General features: G+C 46.4%; 6 protein-coding genes and 1 pseudogene across 9 annotated transcripts; 4 read left to right on the forward strand and 3 right to left on the reverse strand.

The window, feature by feature from the left end:
• Window positions 1-3,126: 3,126 nt before the first annotated feature.
• LOC308230403 (histone H1.01 pseudogene) lies at window positions 3,127-3,810 on the reverse strand (annotated as a pseudogene). Its single transcript has one exon. The product of its transcript is annotated as a histone H1.01 pseudogene (transcript).
• Window positions 3,811-5,113: 1,303 nt separating this feature from the next.
• Window positions 5,114-9,426, forward strand: LOC308217605 (histone H4). Its single transcript, XM_080610770.1, has one exon. The coding sequence runs from the start codon at window positions 9,027-9,029 to the stop codon at window positions 9,336-9,338; it is 312 nt and encodes a 103-aa protein (XP_080466896.1). The 5' UTR covers window positions 5,114-9,026; the 3' UTR covers window positions 9,339-9,426.
• Window positions 9,427-9,573: 147 nt separating this feature from the next.
• On the reverse strand, window positions 9,574-10,843 carry LOC308217305 (histone H2A type 2-C). Its single transcript, XM_080610306.1, has one exon. The coding sequence runs from the start codon at window positions 10,803-10,805 to the stop codon at window positions 10,416-10,418; it is 390 nt and encodes a 129-aa protein (XP_080466432.1). The 5' UTR covers window positions 10,806-10,843; the 3' UTR covers window positions 9,574-10,415.
• A 575-nt stretch (window positions 10,844-11,418) lies between these two features.
• On the forward strand, window positions 11,419-12,246 carry LOC308217074 (histone H3.2; the record flags this gene model as incomplete). The annotated part of the gene is made up of 1 exon (XM_080609783.1): window positions 11,419-12,246. Exon 1 carries the CDS (start codon window positions 11,836-11,838, stop codon window positions 12,244-12,246), a length of 411 nt encoding a protein of 136 aa, XP_080465909.1. The 5' UTR covers window positions 11,419-11,835.
• Window positions 12,247-13,242: 996 nt separating this feature from the next.
• On the forward strand, window positions 13,243-14,505 carry LOC308217224 (histone H2A type 2-C). Its single transcript, XM_080610184.1, has one exon. It carries the CDS (start codon window positions 13,281-13,283, stop codon window positions 13,668-13,670), a length of 390 nt encoding a protein of 129 aa, XP_080466310.1. The 5' UTR covers window positions 13,243-13,280; the 3' UTR covers window positions 13,671-14,505.
• Window positions 14,506-14,659: 154 nt separating this feature from the next.
• Window positions 14,660-15,288, reverse strand: LOC308217679 (histone H4). The gene has a single exon (XM_080610903.1). The coding sequence runs from the start codon at window positions 15,057-15,059 to the stop codon at window positions 14,748-14,750; it is 312 nt and encodes a 103-aa protein (XP_080467029.1). The 5' UTR covers window positions 15,060-15,288; the 3' UTR covers window positions 14,660-14,747.
• On the forward strand, window positions 14,956-25,302 carry LOC308232897 (histone H1.01). Of its 3 annotated transcripts, XR_013958896.1 has the most exons (4): window positions 14,956-15,095; window positions 16,874-16,946; window positions 23,356-24,544; window positions 24,795-25,302. XR_013958896.1 is itself a non-coding variant. In XM_080639185.1 (3 exons), the coding sequence occupies exon 3, from the start codon at window positions 23,697-23,699 to the stop codon at window positions 24,354-24,356; it is 660 nt and encodes a 219-aa protein (XP_080495311.1). In that variant the 5' UTR covers window positions 14,956-15,095; window positions 16,874-16,946; window positions 23,356-23,696; the 3' UTR covers window positions 24,357-25,302. The 3 variants fall into 3 exon arrangements, 2 of the variants coding, with proteins under 2 accessions (XP_080495311.1, XP_080495312.1); XM_080639185.1 differs by having other exon boundaries at window positions 23,356-25,302; XM_080639186.1 differs by lacking the exon at window positions 14,956-15,095 and adding an exon at window positions 15,662-15,751 and having other exon boundaries at window positions 23,356-25,302.
• The last annotated feature ends 54 nt before the right edge of the window (window positions 25,303-25,356 follow it).

The raw sequence follows: 25,356 nt of genomic DNA on the forward strand, positions 1-25,356 counted from the left end.
TATCTCAACAATCCTCCCTTTGCTTTTATTAAGTATTCCTGCTAATATGCTGAACAAACTCTGAAATCTTTCAAATTGTGAGATCATTCTTAGTACATACATGGGTAAGTATTGGTAACAGGCACAACATGGCCGGACTTGACACCCATTCTTTTTCATTTTATACTTAGCCATGATGTACTGTTTATTAGAGCAGACAGCTTCAGGAGGAGTGAAATATCCCCCTTCATTCTTTGTTGCTTTTCGGGAATCTGTCATTGAGCAGCTGGTTTGGCTATCCACAACTTTTTTGATGTGAGATCAATTGTATCCAATTTTCTTTTCCTAATACTTGAACAGCAAAATAGGAACACAGCAAGACAGTATATGGCACCTCCCACTTTGGTTCCAATTTTGATTTTCAGGAAAACACTTTAATTAAGACTTTGTCTCCTGGCTGTATATCATGTACCTATTTTTCAGGTGATATGGGCTGGCACCATTTGGTCTATCTCTTTTTATCTTGAAAACACTTTTTGCATATATAAAATGTTTTGGGTCAACCATTCATCTCCATCCAAAGGCTGGTCTTACGCTGATATAGCAAGGTGCTCTGCTGTTCTTGGTCCTACAGGTTGTCATGGAGTATTTTGAACATCCTGTAGAACTAAGGTTAGTGCTTGTGGCCATTTTAACTTAGTGTGTGAACATATTTTTGCTATCTTTTCTTTTAATGTTCTGTTCATTCTTTCCACTTGTTCTGAAGACTGTGGATGGTATGGTGTATGTAACTTACTTTCTATTCCTAGTAATATGTATAGTTGATTGATTATATTTGCTGTAAAATGAGCACCTACATCCCTCTGAACTGATTTTGGAACCCTATATCTAGGTATACTTTCTTTCAATCAAGTTTTTACTATGTCAGCTTTTCTTGTTGGGAAGGCTTCCACCCAGCCTGACAGTTGATCTACTATTACAAGCATATGATTGTATCCATTAGCGGACGGCATATCTGTGCAATCTACTTGCAGTTGCTGAAGAGGGAAGTTGGCAAATGGTTGCCCCCCTAACTAAGCTTGGCCTGGTACTCAAAAACTTTTGACAAGTCAGGCAGTCATTGGTGATTGTTTTTGCAGCAGCATAATTTCCTGGTGTTTCCCATACTTTCTGTACCTGATTAACTATTGCCTCTCCTCCCTCATGAGTCATTTCATGGAACCATCAAGCCACAGTAATTATATATCTCTTTTGTAGTATTGGTTTCCCTCCAATTGTCCATACTCCATCATTATCTTGGTTTACTTCACATTTCTTCCACTTTTCTACTGCTGAATAGTCTTTTCAATACACTGTTTTGGGGTCCATTAAATTTGGCCATTTGCTTTTGTCTATTGCTGGAATAGCAGTCACGCACTGTCTCAGAGCTGCCATCCAAGGTCATTGCCTTTGCTAATTCCTGTAGTGTCCCTAAGTATGGGCTGGGCAGTGCACGACAGCTAATTCTGACTCTCACTATTTAGAACTTATTTATTTAAGTTAATAGCTAATATATCCCAATATCCAACTAGTTGTAGTGGGCTGGAAAATCACTGTTGACCCACTCTGCTCCGATCAGTGGACTTAGTTGGGTAAGAATAAGTGGGTGTGACTCAGCACTCTCTGCTTGTGGTAACTATGTGAATCTGGTAGGCACACTTCCATAACAAACAAGGCATGGGTATGTGAGCTCAAAAATACAGGCTGTCAGGGTAAAAGGGATATGGTCTGATAATTTTAAAAAAAAACCCAGTGGGACATGTACACTGGTCAGTATCTTATATAGAGGAAGAAGTTATGAACCCAAGCAAAGATTCAAGTCAGATTCACCTGAAGATGCAACGCAGAGGAAGAGTAGAAACAGCATTTCAGGAACAGTGTTTGAAAGTAGAGGCTCTGCTTTGTATTTCCCTTTTAATTCAAGGGTTTAGGGCATGGACAGTCTTTACGAAAATAACGGTGAAATCTAATCCTACCATTTCTCCTCCAAGTTGCAGGGACCCTGTTTCCAGGTAATGCCTTCAGATATACAAGGTTAACTTTTTTTTTTTTTTTTTAAGGACTTTGTAACAACCAACTTCATTGAAATTTGAGAGGATAATTCCATTAAATGCCCAGTTCTTCTGCTTGCTGGGGAAGTAGTAGTACCAGCACAATGACTAAAGCAAGGAAATAGCTTCCCCCACATTTCTCCCCGTCTGCTTCTCAAAGCCACGGAAGGAGAGTTCATTGGGAAAAGGAAGTAGCTGCAGGGTTAGGAGACACTGCAGGCTCCGACTACTGCGGGTTCCTATCGCGCCCAGCGCTGCTCCCGACGAGGTCCCAGACCCGGCTAAGGACCGAACCCGCAGCTCCGAGGCGCAAGGTGTTCAGCAGCAAAGTCGAAGACCGGCGGACAGCACAAGGGACTGCTCTGAAAGCGGCTACAAACAGCCGCGCTTCTCGGCTCCAGCTCATCATTCGATTTCTAGGTATAGGACGAGATCGCAGAGCACAAAACTGGGCTGAGGGCTTCCGCCCATGGAAAAAAAGCGGAGGGAGGCCTGAAGGCTCCGGGTGAGCACGTACCCAGGAAGCTCATAAGCCTCTTCCGCCCAGTGGAAAACAAAGTCTGGCTTCTGTTTAACTCCAGAACTGCAGCGCAGCAGAATACGCGGAAGATCGCGGCCAATCCCTGAGCAGCGCGGGCTTTTCGTAACCGGCAGAGCTGCGGGGAGGCGGGGGGGGGGGGGGGGGTAAGGCAGCGCTTCCAAGCGCGGTTCTTAGTTCTCCGGCTGATCGGATAAACTACGGGGAATTGCAGCATCCTCCCCCCACCCCAGAAGCCGAGAAAGCGCGAGGGCTGGCCAACCTTCACGGAGACTTTGGGCTCGCAGAGGGTTTTTACGGGGTGAAACGGGCTGTACCGCAGGAGGCTCCGCCAGCACCTGTGGAAATCCGTGCCGTTTTCAGACCGGCAAGAAAAGAGCAGTGCCGAAAAAAGGGGCATACATACTGACATACAACGAAAAAAAAAAGTGTTTCAGCCCTTTTTAAGAAAGCTTGGGTGGCTCTTAAAAGAGCCGTTGGGTTTATCTGCAAGGCAGATGAGACTTTTTTCAGGACCATTTACTTTTTCTTGGGTGCTGCCTTCTTCGCCTTAGCCGCTTTTGGCTTGGCTGCCTTGGGCTTAGCTGCTTTGGGCTTCACCGCCTTCGCCTTGGCTGGACTCTTCGCTGCTGCCGCCGCCTTCTTGGGCTTGGCAGCTTTAGTAACCTTCTTGGGGCTCTTAGCTGCTTTCTTGGCCGCGGCAGCGGCGGGCTTCTTCACTTTCTTGGGGCTCTTCTTCACTGCCGCAGCTTTCTTAGGCTTCTTGGCAGCGCTGGCAGGCTTCTTGGCCGCTGGCTTTCTGGGTTTGGCTGCGATCACCCGCTTCTTGGGGGCTTTTTCTTTCACCTCTCCCGGCTTCTTACTAAGGCGGAAAGAGCCAGAAGCACCAGTGCCCTTGGTCTGCACCAAGGTACCTTTGTTAACAAGACTCTTTAGCCCCAGCTTGATGCGGCTGTTACTCTTCTCCACGTCGTAGCCGCCGGCGGCCAGCGCCTTCTTAAGCGCGGCAAGGGAAAGTCCCTTGCGCTCCTTGGAGGCGGACACGGCTTTAGTAATCAGCTCGGTAACGCTAGGGCCCGCAGGCTTCCGGGCTTTGGAGCCGCCCACCGCCTTCCTCGGTTTCTTGGCAGCCATACCTTTAGCCGCGGCTGAAGCGACAGCGGGAGCCACATCGGACGCGGCAACAGGGGCGACCTCCGACATCGTTGCTGTAGCGAAGTCAGCGCGAACAATAGCGATGCCAACCTCGCCACCCCTTTTTATAGCAACTCCCGCGCGCTGATTGGTGGGGACTGAGTCGCCCTGCCGCCTGCCGCCGCGCCAGTTGTGTTTCTTCCCTGTCAAAAAAGGGCTTTTTCCTCACGAAATTTAGTGCCGATGCACCCTATTTCTTGCCGGACGGGGAGGGGAGAGTCTGTCCTACGATCTAATACAGTTTCCCTTTGGAAGGAGCAGAAATGAGGGAAAAACGAGCCCTGAAACTCCGCGGCGTGGAGCCGCTGAGACCTCAGGAGGGAGAAACTTTCGGATCATCTTTTAAATTAAAATTATTCCATCGGCTAAATGGGCACAGCAGAAGTGAAATCTTGTGCTTTAGAAGGTCTTCTCCAGAGCAGGGCGAAAACCAGAATGGTTTGAAGGGTTGGTCTTAGGGTAAATTGATATTAAAGCCGAGGAAGTAACACAGTTTCACCTTGTGGTCCCGGACACGGATGCAGAACTGCTTCCCTCGGCCGAGTCGCTTCCTTCCGAAATCCCATCACCCCCCTCAAAGCCCCTTCAGTGACCACGGTGCCTTCATTAATGCCTTTTGGGGAAGCGTTTGTGCTTTAGCAGTGTCCGAAGCCGGTGTTACTTTACATCTGCTTCTGTATTTCAGTGGCACAAAATCCGACGTGCCCTCTGACGGCTGATGTTCTATCATCACTCTTTCCATGTAACCTTAACAAAGTCTCTTTTGTTTGTTAAATTAGAAGTCATGATAGTTGCAATCACGATATATTTGGGGTTAATCTTAAAGTGTATAAAAAGTACTTCTCATTGCATTGTGATTTCTTAAAATTGATTGGGAAATAGAATCTTTGATATTTGAACAGGCCACGGAGTTAGAGCTGACAATTAGACCCTTTGAGTATGATCTGTAATCAGGACACTTTACTATGCAAAACTGATTTCTCTGTTCTAATGAATAAATTTCGATGCTGGAAGGGTATTATTTTGATAACAGCATCTGGAGATTCACCACTTTACTCCTTTCCTAAGTAAAATACAAAGTTGCACTTTTTCAAGAGGGTTCTTTCTCCAGGTCATTGGCAGCTCCATATTACCAACAATGGATAAATTCTCACTTTCTTACTTTGCTTTCAATGACATATTGATTTCTTTTTAATATGAAACTATTAAGAATCTGCCTGAAATGATGTTGTGTTTCATAGTCTAGATACCAGGCTATGATCAGCTCCTAAAAACAGGTGAGCAGATCTATTCATGACTAAAAGAAAATGAAGGGCAAATGAAATGACAACATACGGCATAGCATAGAATTCCTGCTATCTAAGGCTGTGAAAATACACAAATAGGCTGATTTGAATTTCCATGTGGCTTGCATACTTTTTTTCCCCCACTTTTTTTTTTTTTTTCCTTCATTTTCTTCTCTGCTTGGAGGTGAAATGTAGGAAGAAATACAGCTTAGTGAGTTCTCTCAGCGAATGCATTTCAGCCTGTAAACTGAAGGTTACCTAAATAACTAAAAAATTAACTAACTTTAATGCTCATTTTATCTGATGGTTGTTTCCTATAATTGGGAGGATTAAGGTCTTAAGAGACATGACCTGACACTGTATCAGAACTGATGATACTGTCAGGAAAAGATTTTTTCTAAGTTACTAGTAACGAACCCTCATGGTAAGAAAGAACTGAGATTTCAAGTCCTCACAGCAGCCAGCAGTGCAGCTAACATTTTGTAACTCTCTCGTATATTCATAGCTATAAATAAGTGGCTTGTTTGTTTCAAGCTATTCACATTTACTGTCAGATTTCTGTAATTTCTCTGGACTCATACAATAAGAAATATTGTCATACTTACTAGTCTTGGAAAGATTCCTAGTAATCTTTGTATTTCTTTATTATTTTAATTTTATTTTATTATTTTATTTTATTTTAGCAGAAATGGACTCTGAGATTCTTGCAAATACAAACAGAACATTTTCTGCTTTTATTGTCACAATTGTTTCTTGGCTGACTTGGAAACTGGAAAGTGTTTAGAGATTTTATTCTTTCAAGACCGTCATTGTTTCATGTAAGATATATTTCTGTACACTGGAGATTATCTCTGTCTGCTATGCAAGACACTTGTGAGCAAAGTAAGACAGACTGGTAGCATAAGGCTGTGGGTTCTCATGGGAAATAAAAAAAAAAAACAAAAAACCAACAAAACAAACTTTATAATCTCATCTGCAGTGTAGGTCAAATCAAAGATCATCATACAATAGAAGTCAGGAATGGCAGACATACATGAGGAATCAACTTGCAGATCATTTGCCTCCCTGTGGCTCTTTTGCTCAGTTGCACTTTGCTTTTGGATGTTCAAGCATAATATCCTAGAACTATCCATGTATTTGGATTGTAATTCAGTTCATGGTTCTTAATTTGTCAACCACTGCAGACTAAAATATTTTTTTCAGTCACTGTACAGTATAATCCAAAACAGAGAGAATGTGCTTAACTTGGTGCAGTTCTGTAGGTACAGCAGAAAAGCTTCCCCAAGATTGATAATCCATTATTTCTTCAGGCAAAAGTTCTATTTGGGTATTGCTGGTCCATCCAACTTTCCTTCACTTTTAGAATCAGCAAGTGTCAATAGAAATACTGAAATATCTTGCTAAAATGCTGTTACTTTTCTTCCAGAAAATGCACACTTTTTGAACTACCACAGGCCTATGGACAGATTCTACCCAGAACTTCCGTAAGAGGTTACTAGGGAAAAAAAAAAAAACAACACAACAACAAACAAACAAAAACCAAACAAGCCAACCAACAAAAATCAAACCACCTGGAAAGAACCATTGACAGGAAAATGTGAGGGGTTCAGGTTCTGCATCAGAACCCCACACCTGCTTTGGAACAATTCAATTTAATGCAGACCATTTACTGAAACTGGACATCTACCCTTGCTCCTATTCCAAAGGAGAACAAGGAAAATAATACCAAATGATTGTTCCCTTTGTTTTAAAGGCCTCTTTCAAAGCTGATGCACAGAACAGGTGTCTTAAAGTTCAGCAAATCGTGACTCCCTGCATCCTTCTGCTTAAGAGTCATAGACTCTCACTGTCTTCCTCTGCACCTACTGACATTTATTTTCCTGAATTACTAGGAAATGTCCTATAATAAATGTTGATGCAGTATTTTCATTAGCACCATGCACAAATGAACAGCAGTGAATTTCTTCACTGTGAATTCTGGCTTCCATAATGGTAAGGCTCTTGGCTTGGTTGTAGGGCAATCTGATTTTATTCTTCTGACGAATTTATGGGCATAGGGCATAAGTCATGGTGAGATATGCACTACAGAATGTTCAGAAGAGTCTATTGCACATTTGAAAGGCATCTTAATTTTTTTTTTTTTTTTTTGCCATGGGGCAGAATGTGTCTCATTGTCAGGAACTGGAACAATTCTTTTTAAATTACAAAACCACTACCCAAATACAAATGAGAACTACTTCTCTATCTTCCAGGTTTTGTCCACTAACACTCATGAGAGAACAGAAACCTGACTTCTCAGCATGCAGAAGCTCCAATGGACTGGAATTTTTCATTTTTCTTTTTCTGCTATGTAGAGCAATAGCAGTTTCCAAGCCAGAATTGGACCTAAGGGGTGCTGCTAGAGCTGCCTCACTGATGCAAGGTGAGAATCATAAAAAGGAAAAATTTACACTCACCCAACAGTGTAGATGAAATAAAAAACATTGGCAAGGAAAAAAATGCATTTTCCAGGTCATACATTGCTAAAAGTAATTGAAGAATGAGATGACTACAGTTCTTCTCTAAAAATCTGATTAAAATTTTGTTTCCAATTGCAAGGTTAGCTTGTGAATGGGAACCTTCTTGCCCAACTGGCAGTTATTGCCCTTTGGAAACTCTGCACATGGCACAAGGAGATAAAGTGATAGTGAGAGAAGTCGAAGATGTTTGTGAAACTCTTAATGCATTTGAATATATATTTGTTTGTTACTTTCCTCCATGTAGCAAACTACACAGAGTTCTAACTCCACTGGTTCCAGTTGGCCTAATTTATGTTACTGTGTAACACCCCAGGCACTAAGAAGTACTTTAGAGCAATGTGCAGGTATTTGTACACCTAAAGGAGTTTCTCTCTGACTGATTCAAAGCCTCTTAAATCAATGCTGTATTTTTAACTTTAAAAATATAACATTTGTAAGAGTATAACAAGACTTTTTTTTTTTTTACTTTCTATTATAATAACACAAAACGTGTGTTGTCTTTTCTGATAAAAAAAATTAAATATGTACTTTAATTCTTGAAGCTTCTCTTTTCCTTTAATGCCACAGTGATTAATCTTTTAACTAAGCATTTACATAACATGACAAAAAATTAAGTAAAGCCTAATGGCTGCAAACTGACAGTGAAAGGAAGCAGTATGTCAGGAAAGCTTCCATCCAGACTTTGGAACTTGAAATTCTTGAGCAAACACCCAAAATTCAAGGAAATGTGTGCTCTACCAGCCTAAATTCTGCCACTTTCTTGTTTTGTGAGTATTTTAAATTTTGAACATCTAAGGAGATTATCAGGTGAATTCATCATGCACTGAAGCAGAGAGAAAATGGGGAAGATCATAAAGAGGACTCATAACTGAGTGAAAATGTGATTCAGAAAACTACCAAATACATAGACCTAAGGCTCCATGCATACAAAAGCATTTAGGGACAAGAGCAGAGGACAGAAATTCAAAAGTGATTTATACTGTTAACTGCAACTGGGAGTAATTTTGAAACGGAATTTACAGCTGACATGCTCACATTTCCCATATTCAACGCTCGTCCTCACGGATGAAATATAAAGACGCTCGGCCCCTGAGAGAGGGAAGGTCTGTGCGCCCTCGCCCCGCCTTGGGAAGGAAGATGCTGGCAAACGGCAGTTCGAGGGCCTCCAGGAGTTGAGGGATGGCGAGCGGGGCGGAGGCAGAGGCGGGGACCGGAGCGGCAAAGCCGGCCGACGCCCGGGGGAGGTGCCCGAGAGCGGCGAAGAGCGAAGGCCCCGCCCCTCGGCGCGCGCGCAGGGGGGAGCAGGCCTTGCCCCCGTCGGCCGTGCCCGCCCCTGTTTTCAATCAGGTCGGATCTCAGCGTATAAAGAGCCCGGCGCGCCTACCTGCAGCGGTTGGCTCGTAGGAGCAAAAGCAGGAGGATGTCTGGTAGAGGCAAAGGCGGGAAGGGGCTCGGGAAAGGGGGCGCTAAGCGGCATCGGAAGGTTTTGCGCGACAATATCCAGGGCATCACTAAGCCGGCTATTCGTCGTTTGGCTCGGCGAGGCGGTGTGAAGCGCATCTCTGGGCTCATCTACGAGGAAACGCGCGGTGTTCTGAAGGTTTTCCTGGAGAACGTGATCCGCGACGCGGTCACCTACACGGAGCACGCCAAGAGGAAGACTGTGACCGCTATGGATGTGGTCTATGCTCTGAAACGCCAGGGACGCACTCTCTACGGTTTCGGCGGTTAAAGTGTTTCACTCCCATTTGTCTTTCGCGAACCCAAAGGCTCTTTTAAGAGCCACCCATTTTGTCTTTTGGAAGAGCTGTGTCGCCGTATTCGGTGTTTCTGGTTCCTATTTTTGTTCGTTTTTTGTATTTTTGTATTTTGACGCAGCTGTAACTTGTTCGGTTTAACTGTTATCTCTTGTCTATAGTGCTCTGCGTCAGCGCTGCTCTCCGGTTCTGTTTGCTTTCTACTTAGCGTCCGCCGCTTTTGTAAGAGCGTGCCCGGGATGCTCTGCCGTGCAAGGCAAGCGCTGTGCTGGTTTGTGGCTCTCCGAAGCACTTTGCCGGTGTCAGGGCATCCTGGAAGCCGGTTTGGGCTGAAGGATAAGCCGGCTGCATTTCAGCAGCTGCTTCGCTTCGAGCGAAAGCGGGCCGAGGCGGTCGTCCGTATTCTCTGATGAAATAAAAAAGGGATGAAAGCCGTCTCTTTTAAGGTCTTCAGTACGCGCCAGCGGCGGCCCCTTAGCTTCCTCCCGCCCGCTCGCGCCTGAATGGGGTAGGGGCGGTGACGGCGCCGAGTTCGCTTCAGCCAGCGGGCGCGGAAGGGGGCTCCGCGCTCCGGTGGGGGGGAGGAGTATGTGTGTGCGGTGGAGGTCTGCTGGTACCTGCAGCCGGGCCTCATCTCTGGCGGGGAGCAGGTTAAACACAATCTCGTGATAAGCCCGCACGGGCCACAGTTGGCTCCGGGCAAATCCACGCTCGGCTGAAATCGTGCTCCGCGGACGCTCGCCCCACCATCACCATTGCACAGGTGGAAGAGTAGCACAGAGCTCGCCCGCCAGACGGGGTGATGGGCGGGACACACCAAGGAAAATACATTTCCTGCTCCAGCACTCGGGGACAACTGCGCCGGGTGCCTGCAATGGGGAGAGGCTGGTCTTCCGGTATCGCGCCGACCCCCCCCCACGAAAAACGTGAGGATCCAATTCTCTGCCGCCTACTTAACAGCATTTCAAGCTCTTTCTCGAGGCTGTGGGTGGCTCTGAAAAGAGCCTTTGGGGTTCGCCTCGGTACGCAGCAAGTTTATCTGCACTCGACTTTTACTTGCTCTTGGCCTTATGGCTCTCAGTCTTCTTGGGCAGCAACACGGCCTGGATGTTGGGCAGCACACCACCCTGCGCGATCGTCACCTTGCCCAGCAGCTTGTTCAGCTCTTCATCGTTGCGGATAGCGAGCTGCAGGTGCCGCGGGATGATGCGCGTCTTCTTGTTGTCGCGGGCCGCGTTGCCTGCCAGCTCCAGGATCTCGGCCGTCAGGTACTCTAGCACAGCCGCCAGGTACACCGGGGCGCCGGCGCCCACCCGTTCCGCGTAATTGCCCTTGCGCAGCAGGCGATGGACGCGGCCCACGGGGAACTGCAGTCCGGCGCGCGACGACCGCGACTTAGCCTTAGCACGCGCCTTCCCGCCCTGCTTCCCGCGCCCGGACATATTCGCTCCTGGATCTGTCGGTCGATCCCAAATACCGACTACTGACGCAAAGTTACGGTAGTTAAGGTACCTGCGCCCTGACGCCAGCCCTTATATCGCTTCCCTGTGCGCGGCCGGAGGCTCCCGATAGGCCGATCCGCCTCCTCGCACAATACGCACCCAATAGCGCAGCGAATCTCATCCCGACCAATCGCGAGGGGCGCAGGCGCTCCCGAGGCGCCCAAGGATAGGGCGGGAGGGGGTGGGCTTCGGCAGGCGGCTCCGCTCGGACGCAACGGTCGCTCCCGCCGCCTCAGCTTGGACCGGCGGGGGCCGCGCACCCCGTATTTCCTGCGGTTCTCTCTTCCTTTGTTTAAGTGCTTTGAATCGGGACGGCAAAGTGCGGGTTGGAGGGCGCAGCTGAGGGGGGCAGAAGAGAAGGGGGAGACAACGCGGCTGTGTCGGTGAGCGGAAGTGAAGAGGGCTGGCAGAATGCTTTCCTTCCCACCCCCCGGTTCATGCTGGGCTTTTTACCCGCGGTATGGTTGTGCTCCTTATCAACACTAGTTCAACCCGGGAATTTTCCGATTTACAAAAAATATGCACGCTCTCTTGCACTGTAAAAGTACCACAGCTCATTCCTTTCTAGTAGTCTCTAGCCATTCCCTGCAAATGCACAAGAAGGGGATAAAGCCTGAACACAGGCTCTACCCTCACTGAATGAAAAGAAATCTCAAAATTTAGCTTACAGTATGTTTAAAAAAATGCCAAATCGAAACTTCAAGATGAATATCCGGATAATGAAAAAATACAGGCATTTTAGACCTTCTTTTTTTCTGGAACATACAGAATACATGCACAGCCGCAGAAGTGATGCCTGGGCTGGGCAGGAACTGCCTAAGGCGGGAATTTTAAAACTTCAATCCTCCAATAAAAGGCTGCACTTCTATGCCCTCCAATCAGAGAGGGCACCAGTGCTATATATACCTCGCACGGAGAAACCGTTTTGGTGCTTTTGGCTTTGGGCTGTGTTAGTTGCTTCGTGAGAGTTATGGCGCGTACGAAGCAGACTGCCCGTAAATCGACCGGCGGGAAGGCGCCCCGCAAGCAGCTGGCCACCAAGGCGGCCCGCAAGAGCGCGCCGGCCACGGGCGGCGTGAAGAAGCCGCACCGGTACCGTCCCGGCACGGTGGCGCTGCGCGAGATCCGACGCTACCAGAAGTCGACCGAGCTGCTGATTCGCAAGCTGCCCTTCCAGCGCCTGGTGCGCGAGATCGCGCAGGACTTCAAGACCGATCTGCGCTTCCAGAGCTCGGCCGTGATGGCACTGCAGGAGGCGAGCGAAGCTTACCTGGTGGGGCTCTTCGAGGACACCAATCTCTGTGCCATCCACGCCAAACGTGTCACAATCATGCCCAAGGACATCCAGTTGGCGCGGCGCATTCGCGGAGAGCGCGCCTAGACGTGTTTACAACTCTAGCATCTGAGAAAATACTTTAAACAAAGGCTCTTTTAAGAGCCACTCCATGAGCAATGGAAGAGTTGTAACACTTGAGACATCAAGTCTTAGTATTGTAAGCATATTAAATATATATTACTAAAGTAATTTTAACATAATGAAGAGGCAAATAAACTTGTGTTTAATCACGCATTTAAATCGATAAACCGCGTTCGAGTAGTTGTCCATCTTGAAGATGTGGTTATAGTAAGGGAGCACAGGAAAAGAAGTGTGCAGTTTTTGAAAGTGGGAAAGGTTGCTGTTAGACCAGTATATGAATTGGAGGTTGTAGCTGACGTTTTCTTACCGAGCAGTAGCGATAGAGGCTTTATCCCCTTCTTGTGCATTTGCAGGGAATGGCTAGAGACTACTAGAAAGGAATGAGCTGTGGTACTTTTACAGTGCAAGAGAGCGTGCATATTTTTTGTAAATCGGAAAATTCCCGGGTTGAACTAGTGTTGATAAGGAGCACAACCATACCGCGGGTAAAAAGCCCAGCATGAACCGGGGGGTGGGAAGGAAAGCATTCTGCCAGCCCTCTTCACTTCCGCTCACCGACACAGCCGCGTTGTCTCCCCCTTCTCTTCTGCCCCCCTCAGCTGCGCCCTCCAACCCGCACTTTGCCGTCCCGATTCAAAGCACTTAAACAAAGGAAGAGAGAACCGCAGGAAATACGGGGTGCGCGGCCCCCGCCGGTCCAAGCTGAGGCGGCGGGAGCGACCGTTGCGTCCGAGCGGAGCCGCCTGCCGAAGCCCACCCCCTCCCGCCCTATCCTTGGGCGCCTCGGGAGCGCCTGCGCCCCTCGCGATTGGTCGGGATGAGATTCGCTGCGCTATTGGGTGCGTATTGTGCGAGGAGGCGGATCGGCCTATCGGGAGCCTCCGGCCGCGCACAGGGAAGCGATATAAGGGCTGGCGTCAGGGCGCAGGTACCTTAACTACCGTAACTTTGCGTCAGTAGTCGGTATTTGGGATCGACCGACAGATCCAGGAGCGAATATGTCCGGGCGCGGGAAGCAGGGCGGGAAGGCGCGTGCTAAGGCTAAGTCGCGGTCGTCGCGCGCCGGACTGCAGTTCCCCGTGGGCCGCGTCCATCGCCTGCTGCGCAAGGGCAATTACGCGGAACGGGTGGGCGCCGGCGCCCCGGTGTACCTGGCGGCTGTGCTAGAGTACCTGACGGCCGAGATCCTGGAGCTGGCAGGCAACGCGGCCCGCGACAACAAGAAGACGCGCATCATCCCGCGGCACCTGCAGCTCGCTATCCGCAACGATGAAGAGCTGAACAAGCTGCTGGGCAAGGTGACGATCGCGCAGGGTGGTGTGCTGCCCAACATCCAGGCCGTGTTGCTGCCCAAGAAGACTGAGAGCCATAAGGCCAAGAGCAAGTAAAAGTCGAGTGCAGATAAACTTGCTGCGTACCGAGGCGAACCCCAAAGGCTCTTTTCAGAGCCACCCACAGCCTCGAGAAAGAGCTTGAAATGCTGTTAAGTAGGCGGCAGAGAATTGGATCCTCACGTTTTTCGTGGGGGGGGGTCGGCGCGATACCGGAAGACCAGCCTCTCCCCATTGCAGGCACCCGGCGCAGTTGTCCCCGAGTGCTGGAGCAGGAAATGTATTTTCCTTGGTGTGTCCCGCCCATCACCCCGTCTGGCGGGCGAGCTCTGTGCTACTCTTCCACCTGTGCAATGGTGATGGTGGGGCGAGCGTCCGCGGAGCACGATTTCAGCCGAGCGTGGATTTGCCCGGAGCCAACTGTGGCCCGTGCGGGCTTATCACGAGATTGTGTTTAACCTGCTCCCCGCCAGAGATGAGGCCCGGCTGCAGGTACCAGCAGACCTCCACCGCACACACATACTCCTCCCCCCCACCGGAGCGCGGAGCCCCCTTCCGCGCCCGCTGGCTGAAGCGAACTCGGCGCCGTCACCGCCCCTACCCCATTCAGGCGCGAGCGGGCGGGAGGAAGCTAAGGGGCCGCCGCTGGCGCGTACTGAAGACCTTAAAAGAGACGGCTTTCATCCCTTTTTTATTTCATCAGAGAATACGGACGACCGCCTCGGCCCGCTTTCGCTCGAAGCGAAGCAGCTGCTGAAATGCAGCCGGCTTATCCTTCAGCCCAAACCGGCTTCCAGGATGCCCTGACACCGGCAAAGTGCTTCGGAGAGCCACAAACCAGCACAGCGCTTGCCTTGCACGGCAGAGCATCCCGGGCACGCTCTTACAAAAGCGGCGGACGCTAAGTAGAAAGCAAACAGAACCGGAGAGCAGCGCTGACGCAGAGCACTATAGACAAGAGATAACAGTTAAACCGAACAGGTTACAGCTGCGTCAAAATACAAAAATACAAAAAACGAACAAAAATAGGAACCAGAAACACCGAATACGGCGACACAGCTCTTCCAAAAGACAAAATGGGTGGCTCTTAAAAGAGCCTTTGGGTTCGCGAAAGACAAATGGGAGTGAAACACTTTAACCGCCGAAACCGTAGAGAGTGCGTCCCTGGCGTTTCAGAGCATAGACCACATCCATAGCGGTCACAGTCTTCCTCTTGGCGTGCTCCGTGTAGGTGACCGCGTCGCGGATCACGTTCTCCAGGAAAACCTTCAGAACACCGCGCGTTTCCTCGTAGATGAGCCCAGAGATGCGCTTCACACCGCCTCGCCGAGCCAAACGACGAATAGCCGGCTTAGTGATGCCCTGGATATTGTCGCGCAAAACCTTCCGATGCCGCTTAGCGCCCCCTTTCCCGAGCCCCTTCCCGCCTTTGCCTCTACCAGACATCCTCCTGCTTTTGCTCCTACGAGCCAACCGCTGCAGGTAGGCGCGCCGGGCTCTTTATACGCTGAGATCCGACCTGATTGAAAACAGGGGCGGGCACGGCCGACGGGGGCAAGGCCTGCTCCCCCCTGCGCGCGCGCCGAGGGGCGGGGCCTTCGCTCTTCGCCGCTCTCGGGCACCTCCCCCGGGCGTCGGCCGGCTTTGCCGCTCCGGTCCCCGCCTCTGCCTCCGCCCCGCTCGCCATCCCTCAACTCCTGGAGGCCCTCGAACTGCCGTTTGCCAGCATCTTCCTTCCCAAGGCGGGGCGAGGGCGCACAGACCTTCCCTCTCTCAGGGGCCGAGAGTATTAGTTATCTTGTACCGGATGGTCTTGATTCCTCCGCGGACCGTTCCGAAGGTCATGTTGACCATGTCTCATTAGTTCTAAGGTCACATCAGAAGTTCTTGATGGTAATACTGGGAACCGGCTGCTAAATTTAAGAACTGACAAGTCATCCTCGTGGCCTTATGGTTGTATTTGTTTTCTATGCATTGAAGCATAAGGAAAATCGTCTCTAAGTCTTCACTTCAGACCAGAAATAAAGTAAAGCTGGCTATGCCTGACTCAGAGTAATAAGTCCACAAAGGTCTTTTTCATTATAGAAGTTTGAGAAAGCAGTCTATTTTCTACCCTGTGCCTGTAGTCTTGCTTCATAGTAAGTTCCAGATATCCTGGTCACATTTAGAAAGCAGCATATTTCTATTTAGACCAGTCCTACTAACGGTGTCTAAATTTGTCACTTATGTCAAACGCACAGCAAAAAGGCCTATGTCAGCTATGTTCATGTTTTCAAAGGCCTGATGTAATTCTGAGTGTATAGATACTTTTTCATTCATGTACTATGTTTTTTCTTTTGCCAGTGACAACATTTCTCTTTGTTATTTTGGTATGACTTTGTGACTCTCAAAATGGGTCATCTGCTGGCTATTCCTGCAGTCTACCCTTTCATATCTCAGGTCCTACTGAGGCTATGAGGTTAGCATGATTCAAAGATGGAGCATTTGCCTGTGCTCATCATAGCTGAATACGTCATTATCCACACAGATACAGAGGAGAGCCCTTCAAGATGAAGGACTCTGGGAGATTTTTGTGAACTTTGACAATCCTTTGTCTCTCTGACATTGGCATTTGCTTATGCCTCAGTTACAGTGACTCCAGGAGGGAAGGTCTGTGTGAGTGATGTGATCTAAAAATATAATGGTGAGGTAATTGTTCCCCAGCATTATTCAGCTCAGATATTTTATATAGAAATGTCCCTGCCTGGCCCTGAAGACACCTGATTTCTTTTTGTTTTTTCAAATGACTTGTCATTCCCTGCTATAATTTCTTCACCTCTCTTCAGCTGCAGGAAAGTTCACTCCCTCTGCTGGCTTTCACTTTGTCCTACTTCATCTACACCATAGAAAGCATGTTTTCCAGCACCATTTTGTACACACACACAAAGGAAATTAACTGTATATAAATGTCATTCTCCTCTATGAAAAGGATACACTCCATGTAGTATATATGTTCATCAGCCATTTGTCCATCTACCATTCCCACTGTACCTATTCCACAACCTTTTATAATTTGTTGGGCTAAAGCCACACCCTAAAGCATGAAAAATTAGGTGCATTATGTCCAGAAAAAAGCAATTAATAAATATTCAAAGCTCCTTAATTCAAAAACATCCCCTCTAACTTGGTGAGTCCTTCGCCTACAAATCACTAGGACCTAAGGGATCATTTTGATGAGATATTACTTATTGTTCTTACTTTTTTTTTTTTTTTTTTACCAGCCTCTGTCACAGATGGGATATTGGCTCAGGTGGAAGTTTCCTGTGAATTATTCAGTTTTCCAGTGTTATGATTGTAAGTCTCTTTCCAGAATGCAATTCAAAATGCAGCATAATCTCAAGACTGTTCCATTCCTTTTGCTCATTCATTTTCCCCCACTCTGGAGCCATGCTGATATTCTGAACTGCAGAAACAAGTTCTTCTTCTACACTCTGTATTCTTACTTTGTCCTCTCCCAGATTTACAGCTTGCATCCCCCCAGTACTAGCCCAATACAGCTTGTGTCTCCTTCAACATTGAAGAGACCATAATGAAGTGACCCTTCTACCCTACAGAGAAGAAGGTTACAAAAAAAAACCAAAACAAAAACCCCAAAAAACCACAGAGCTAAGACTATTCACCATGTTAGGAGAAGAAGCACATCCTGTAAAAGGGGAAAAAAAAAAAACCAACAAAAAAAACAAAAACAAAACAAAAACAAAACAAAAAAAAAAAAAAAAAAAAAAAACAAAAAACAAAAAAACAAAAAAACCTATAACCAGTTTTCATGTGTAAGAACCTTTTCATTCATGTCAAATGCAAACAAAATTTCCTGCCCCCATCTAGTGATCTGGTGACAAGAGTCACCCATAGAAGCCTTTTCATGTACTCTAGCATTGAAAAGCCTGATTTCTTCTAAAGAATTAGTAAATCAAGCACAGATTACACCTTCGCATATGCTAAGGTTTTGATTGTTTTTTTCTTTATTTTCTTCCCACCACCACCCCAGGAAGATATTTATGTAAATGAACATGCATTAGATCTGGACAGTTACTATCATAATTACTCAAATATTTACCTTACTGATCAGCAGGCCCTTCTCTCAACAGCTTTGGGTAATTTGGGCTTTTAAGTTTCCTTTCTTATAGGTGTCTCCTATTGCAGTTTGGATAAACCTTAACTTGCAGCTGGTTTCTCTTTATTTACAACCTCTATACCTATACCTCTGGACACAGGCTGATCCTTGCTGCTAGCTGCTCATTGCTGGCCTTGTATGCTAGTTGCTGGCCTTGTATGCTAGTCTTGTTAACCACACAATTAAATGTAAGATGTTATAAACTACTAACCTCAAATAGCACACAAAGATAAACTTGTTATTCTACTCATTTCATGCATGCATCAACTAAAACTTAAGTGCATTTTCAGTGTCCAAAACAAACAAACAAAAAAAAGTGTCAGGAAGACCAAGATTTAGAATTAATACACTTATGGAAGGCAAGCCTTCTTTCTGGGACCAGATTATACATGGCAAGTTGCAGGCAAAATAGGTGAAATATATCCTTCTTGAATGTGCCCACACTGTGCACACGTACTCCCATGAGCCTGTAAAGCCAGATTCCTGACTTCCTAACTGTCTGACGGCAGAAGTGCTGAGTTGTCCGGCCCCATTTGTATATTGTGGGCATGTCTGGGCACCAGCTGGCCCTTCCAGTGCCCCTGGCAGTCTGGATGACATCCTAGCAAAGGACAGCAGTGCTCTGGCACCAGCTCATGGACTGCTAGTCACAAATCATGTGCTGTAAAAAACATAAGCTATGACATAGCACTCTTACACACTGAACAACTTTCCAAAACCTTTTTGCTCCCTTCTATGGGAAGACAGCCAGCCTATATTGCTGGCACACAAGCATTACCTTGTGATACTCCTGCTCTAGAAAGATGGCACAAACAGCCTTATCTGGAGCCAGTAGCTTCTTCAGCCCCACACCTCTCAGCAAAACCAGCAAGGCAGCATCACTTAATGAGAGCATCTTAACCTGGTGTGTGACACAGTGCTTTGGCTTTCAGTGATGGCAGAAGTCCAGGCTACTCTGTCTGCGTGCCACTATCACTGTCTGTGTGTCAAAAAGAAAGGGTTGCCTGCCAACCCAAATGTACCTGGAAGCCTGTCACATCAGTAGCTGGGTGTCACCAGCCATGGAGATGGTGGATTGGAGACCAGCTGTGCATGCATTATGTGCCAAAGAGCACTTATCCCTCCATAAGTACCAAAAGTAGTTCTGGCTGGAGTGGGAAGGGACTTATAGATAGGCCATGTTGCTTCCTCCCTTTTACTGGCAGTCACAGAGAGCACTGCCACACCAATCAGCAAGAGTGGAGGGCAGAAAACACAGACGTGCTGGGTGCTACGGGAAGGAAGAGTGAGTTGCTCAGCATCACTGTGTGAGTTGCTCACAGGTCTTAGGAGCCAGGCTTCAGTGCTGACAGAGGATGCTCTGGAAGGACAGTGTAGTGGCACCTTTTATTGGTGGAATTCACTAATAAATGCAGGTGAAAGAGAGACACTGGCAATTCAGGAGGAAACAGTTTCTTTGGGGAGCCATGGCTAATGGAGCTTCTGTTAAGCTTGCTTGCCTTTCACGGACAGTTTGTCCTCAATTGCTGGTTGATAACTATGTTCGAAGCATGCCAGGGTGGTTCAGAAGAGAGTTTGTCAAGTGTCTTAGATTAGTGTCAGAAAACCAAAGTACTTTAAGACATAAATAATTTTGTTCCTTGATACCTGACCAACAGTGAGGACCTTTTATTTGCTTGCGTGTGAGAAAACCAAAAAATGTGTTAACCTGGTAAACCACTGTACATTAGACAACAAAGTACATATTTTTTCCACATCAGCCATTCTGGGAAGGGTTCCTCTGCATTTTTGCTGGGTTTTTTTCTGCTTTCCCAAGAAAAGCATCTTTCCCAGTACCTCCTAACTATGGACATGTGCAGGTTTTGGACCATAGATTTTCAATATCAAAATGACATGCCATGGCAATGATGAAGGGAGGCCACAACAGATGCCCCAACCCTTAACCAAGAGTACAGGGAGGAGTGTGCAACATTCCAGGAAGCTGAGTCTACAGGGACAGTCATCCGTTGCCCTACCCTATTTGTGCTGCCCAGTTCAGATGCTCAGCCATACACTGGATTTAAAAGGCCTTGTATGGCCTCAGTACCCTTAGGAGCCTTAACAACAGCAGCAGCAGCAGCATTAGTATTATGTAGGCAGAGACTTGTTTGCTGAGCTGCAACAAGTTTGCAGTTTGGTATGTACAACTTTAAAATCCCTTAGCTAAGGGTTGAAAGTTGTTAAACTGTGCTGGCTGGTTTGATCATACAAGTTATTACATTTGTAACTCAGATGAAGGATGAAGTCACTGAAGGCAAGTAAGGCATGGGTGTAACACTGTAATAGGAGGGTAATCATGGTTGCAGGGAGGATTTACACTTCTTTCCTGTGGAACATGTCTGCAGGAGTGTAATACATAATATAAAGTTCCTCACCTAAATCTCTCTGGAAATTGTCACTTGAAGGAAGGAGAGAGACTGTGGTGCATAGCTGTACTTCCTCCAGCTGTCTAAGAATGACTGATCATGGCTCTCACCTTCAGGAGATAGAGCAGCCCATTAGCCACATGGTGTGGCTAGCTCTCATGCTAATGCCTCCTAACAAAATTGCTTAAGAACAACTACCATGCTACCTCTCATTACTGCAAACATATCCAAATATAACCCAGAGTTCATTTTCTTAGGAACAAGTACTAGCAGGTCCTAAACTGGAGATGGGAATGTTTGATAGCTCTCAGGTGTAGTGCCAGCCCTTGGCTGTGGTCCCCATGTCTTCCTGTTTATGCCAAGAAGTCTTAAAATATAACTGTAAAAGTTGGGCAGACCTGGGTATCTGAAGGGAAGTGACCTGCAGGCTTCAGATTGCAACCTTTGCAGGTTTCTGATGTAGTGTGGCCTGCTGGGGTGCCCACAAGGTAGAATAGGATTGAAACAATTCAGATATAGTAGACATTACAGTGATGCTCTTTCCAAAAAGTAGCTCTAGAGATCCTGATGTCACTCCTCTCCTCTTTTAATGAATGATGAAGTCTACCTCCCTCCACTATCATTAGGAAAGCCAAACTGCACGTCAGCGTCTACATGGCGCCTTCTTCATGAAGCCTTTCTACAACATCCTATACCTAAACAGGATTATTTCCTTTTCTCATTTGCTCAGCTGTAGGTGAAACAGCTATTCCTGCCTTTTATGTAATCCTTCACTACATTTGTTTCTTTGCCTGAGTACATCTGTCCATGCCTTCTAAACTAATCTGCCCTGACTGTGGAGCAAACTCTTTTTAAAATTGCCAAATGCACCTCAACTTTCAAAGAAAAAAAATGTTTTTCCTGCATGTATTTCTTTCATGTAGAAAAGAACACATGTTCCAAGCAGCAATTCTACATGGCTAAAGTTATTTCATGTCTTTCCTGCAAAGCCACTAGAAAAAAGAAAGATCAGAGCTTCTCTCTGTGTCAGGAAATTTCTCAAGTCACTTCATTTTATACTTTTTTTAAGATAGCAGACTGCAACCATTGGAGATCAGAAGCTGCTATACATATTATTAGCTGTCCCTGTTGGGAACTGGGAGATGGTATCAACTCCTGGGAGAAAAGCCAGGCAGACAACTGGGATGGCAACCATTTTAGCCACCCCAGTTTCAGCCAATCCAACCAATAAATGTGAATAAACAATCTGTGAAGCCACAACTGAGGGAGGGAGTATTTAAACCTCCTACAGTGAAGGTTACTGAAGAAAATGTGTACAAGTTCAAAATAACAAGAATAGGCAATGAGTTTCTATTTTGCTGACATGTCACTTCAAGGTCTAAGCTTTTCTCCTCTGCCTGTCTGCTATGAAGTGTCTTGGTATCCGCTAAATGTCATCTCCTCCCAGTATTGCTACTTTATTTCCTTGTGTGGTCAAGTCAATAGAAAATCTCATTCACTGATTTATAAACACACCTAGGACATAGACTTAATATATATATATATTTATTTTACTTCACTTCTACTAATCTGTGAAGGTATATCTTCAATACCCACATACACTCCAATTTAATTTCATTCCTGTATCCCTATCTTACGTTGTGTAACTGTTACAAGGAAGATCTTTAAAGTAGTAAGATTACTCTTTTCCCAGCTGTCTTCCTATTGAAGCATTATATTACTCAGGTGCACTTTTCTTGCAAACTTTTTTTTTTTTAATGATTTTTTTTCATCTAGGGTGGTGGTTGAAATTTTTCCCTTCATTGCATTTATCCAGTTTCATACTTACTGAAACCCAATTTTACAGTAATTTTTTTTTTTCATATTATATACACATTTAGTATTTACAGAACAGCCATTGTAAATACAACGAGGTGGTGGAAATAGGATTACATTTGCTCAAAACTACCTATTCATACGATCTGACATTTTAGTTACTAATATGATTTAAGTACTGTGTTCATATTATATGTTATAGCTGGTAATATCAAAGGAAATCAGACACCAATGCTGAAATGCAGTCTTTGTGATTCTTAAATAACTGGAAAAAGCAATGGATACCACACTTGCTTATAACTGGGTACAAGTTAATGAAATATTGTTCAAGAGCTCTGCTCTGCTCCGTTCAGCATATTCAATCACCTTCCACCAGACAGCAATACTGATTGAATTCTTCCTGGTTCTTTGGGAACAACCTATGGCCCTACCACTCCCCTTGTCAAAAGGTTATCACAAAGTGCTTTAGTTTTTGTCCTGAAAGCATTTTCTCGTTTTAGTTATCGCTATAAAATGCATATGGAAGAATTAGATGAGTTTTATTTAGAGTGGGAAGAGGATTCAGAATTGGCTTTAGATAACCCTTTGTGTAGACAAATTCTATGAGATGCACAAAAAAACCATTCCAGATGATAATATGGTTTTAAATTCTATTAAACTTACTATTAGAGAAAATACACAACATAACAACACTCTCTAGGCAGGAAAAACATAACTACTGAACTGCTATGCTCGTCCTTGAACATCTTAAATGGCCAGAGAGACAAAGATAATTTCAGTAAATATCACCAGAAGTTTAGGAGGTTGGTTTCTTTTACAAAGCTGCAGTTTTGCAACATCAGATATCAAATAACTGTTTACTTGAAACTGAAATGGAACATGAAAAGCAAATAGCTTGATTTAGTTGAGAACTGGTACGGAAATTCATATTGAAAACAAACAAAAGAAAAAACACCCAACACAGAGTAAGAGGTTAAGTTTGCCTCCCTTATACTGGAATTCCAGGAAGAGATAATAAAACAACAGTATGTTCACATATCTCCAAATATTAACAAATTGCTTATGGATCTATAAAAAAAGCAATAGGAGATTCTACAAGTGACTATTTCAGTACACTTTAGCGTTTTAGGAGGTAAAACACATGGTCAAAGGAACCGGTTCTTAATCCATATTCAAAGCTGAAAGAGAAGTTTGTGTTACTTCCTTCTCTTCAAAATCACTTTAAACTGTCAAATAAGCTTTAAACCGGCAAATTTCAACTTTGGCCCCAAGAAAACCCTCTAAAGATTCAGACTGTGTCGTTGCTGTAACACTTATTTCAAAATAAAATTTTTAATTTGCAAGGAAAAACAAAAGTTTCTCTCTTCAGAGGTCTCTCCAGCAGCAGCACACGGGATTTATTGCCTCTCCTTTACCTCAACCTGCATGTTTCCGGCTGGAAACTCTCCCGAACGCAAGTACCTGGTCTTCTCCTACCTCACCAGGGAAATGGGGCGATTTGATGGCAGAAATTCCGAGGAAAATACACTTTTGTGAGTCCAAAGAAACACAAATCGAGCACACCGAAGGGCTCCCCGGCCGTACAGAGAGGCGGGCTCTGCAACGCACCAATCACCGCGCGGCTCCTCGCTAAAAATACGAGCAGCTGACCTGCGCCAGCCCAATTGCGTTGCCTGCTCCGCAGAGGACGCTGCTGCCGCCGCCGCTACCATGTCCGAGACCGCTCCTGCTGCCGCCCCCGACGCGCCGGCTCCTGGCGCCAAGGCCGCCGCTAAGAAGCCGAAGAAAGCCGCGGGCGGCTCCAAAACCCGCAAGCCTACTGGTCCCAGCGTTACTGAGCTGATTACCAAGGCCGTGTCTGCCTCCAAGGAGCGCAAGGGACTGTCTCTCGCCGCGCTCAAGAAGGCGCTGGCCGCTGGCGGCTACGATGTGGAGAAGAACAACAGCCGCATCAAGCTGGGTCTCAAGAGCCTCGTCAACAAAGGTACTCTGGTGCAGACCAAGGGCACCGGGGCTTCCGGCTCTTTCCGGCTCAACAAGAAACCGGGAGAGGTGAAAGAAAAAGCCCCCAAGAAGCGGGCGACTGCAGCCAAACCCAGAAAGCCAGCGGCCAAGAAACCTGCCAGCGCTGCCAAGAAGCCTAAAAAAGCTGCGGCAGTGAAGAAGAGCCCTAAGAAGGCCAAGAAGCCGGCGGCCACTGCGGTCAAGAAGGCGGCGAAGAGCCCTAAGAAAGCAGCCAAGGCAGGTCGCCCCAAGAAGGCAGCGAAGAGCCCCGCCAAGACTAAAACGGTGAAGCCCAAAGCAGCTAAGCCTAAGGCAGCCAAGCCAAAAGCAGCCAAGGCGAAGAAGGCGGCGCCGAAGAAAAAGTAAATCATACTAGAAGAGTCCTGCTCAACATACTTCGTTATCCAACGGCTCTTTTAAGAGCCACCCACACTTCCCTAAAGGAGCTGAGGCACCGAGGTCGTGTGTAACTTGCAGCAAGGATCCGGTAATTTGTAAGTTCTCAGAGAGAATTCTTATTTCCCCCACCGCCGTTACGTTTGCCGAAAGAAAAGGTAACAAGTAACATATGACGCGGCGCTTTAGGGAAGTGTAGTTTTACGTCTTCTTTTGTCGAGTAATTGGTTTGACTACCAGGAAGCAATATTTTATAATTATTTGATAAAAAATCTGATGCACGGGATTTGTGGGGGTTTTTTTTAAGGTTATATTTTGTAACAAAAGCAATGAGAATGCCAGGCAAGCTACTACTGAGCCATGTCTATTGTATTATTTCTCTTAAATGGTTTTGCCTGTTTGGTGCAGGAGGGGAGGGTTTCTAGTTCGGAGAGCCGAAAATAGCCCTGAGCACTCCGGTTCCTTTTGTTCCCCTTGAGAAAGGGTTTTAAGTATTGAAAAAGCCCGCCCAGACCAAGGATTGGCCAGCGGAGAGCCCGACCCACTGCCCCTTCCTCCGCCCTTTCCCCTCCCTTCCCCGAAGATGATTATGCCTCCTATCTCTGGTGCTGTTCCAACCCCTCTCGGAGAAGAAAAACGAGGAAGAGGGGGGAAGGGACGGGAGCTCTTGTCAAGATGGTCTTCCCGTGTTCTCTGGCGTAAGAACTACACGAGAGATATCCTACCCCAGGAAGAACTTGCTTTGGGAGGACGTTTTGGCACGTCTTTGTGTTAATGAAAACGTGGGAATTGTTGCTTCTACCACCAAGCCAAAAATTCTGTTAATAAACATGGAGAATACAAGACAAAACACGGGTTGAGTAGTTCATATAAAGCGGCGTAATTATAGTATGGATAATTGAGCTCTCTCATGATTTTGTGGGTGGCTCTGAAAAGAGCCTTTGAATTATTTTCTCCGGAAACGTGCAGC

The sequence above is a fragment of the Psittacula echo genome (genome assembly GCF_963264785.1).
Source record: "Psittacula echo genome assembly, chromosome: 1".
NCBI classification, from domain to species: Eukaryota; Metazoa; Chordata; class Aves; order Psittaciformes; family Psittacidae; genus Psittacula; species Psittacula echo.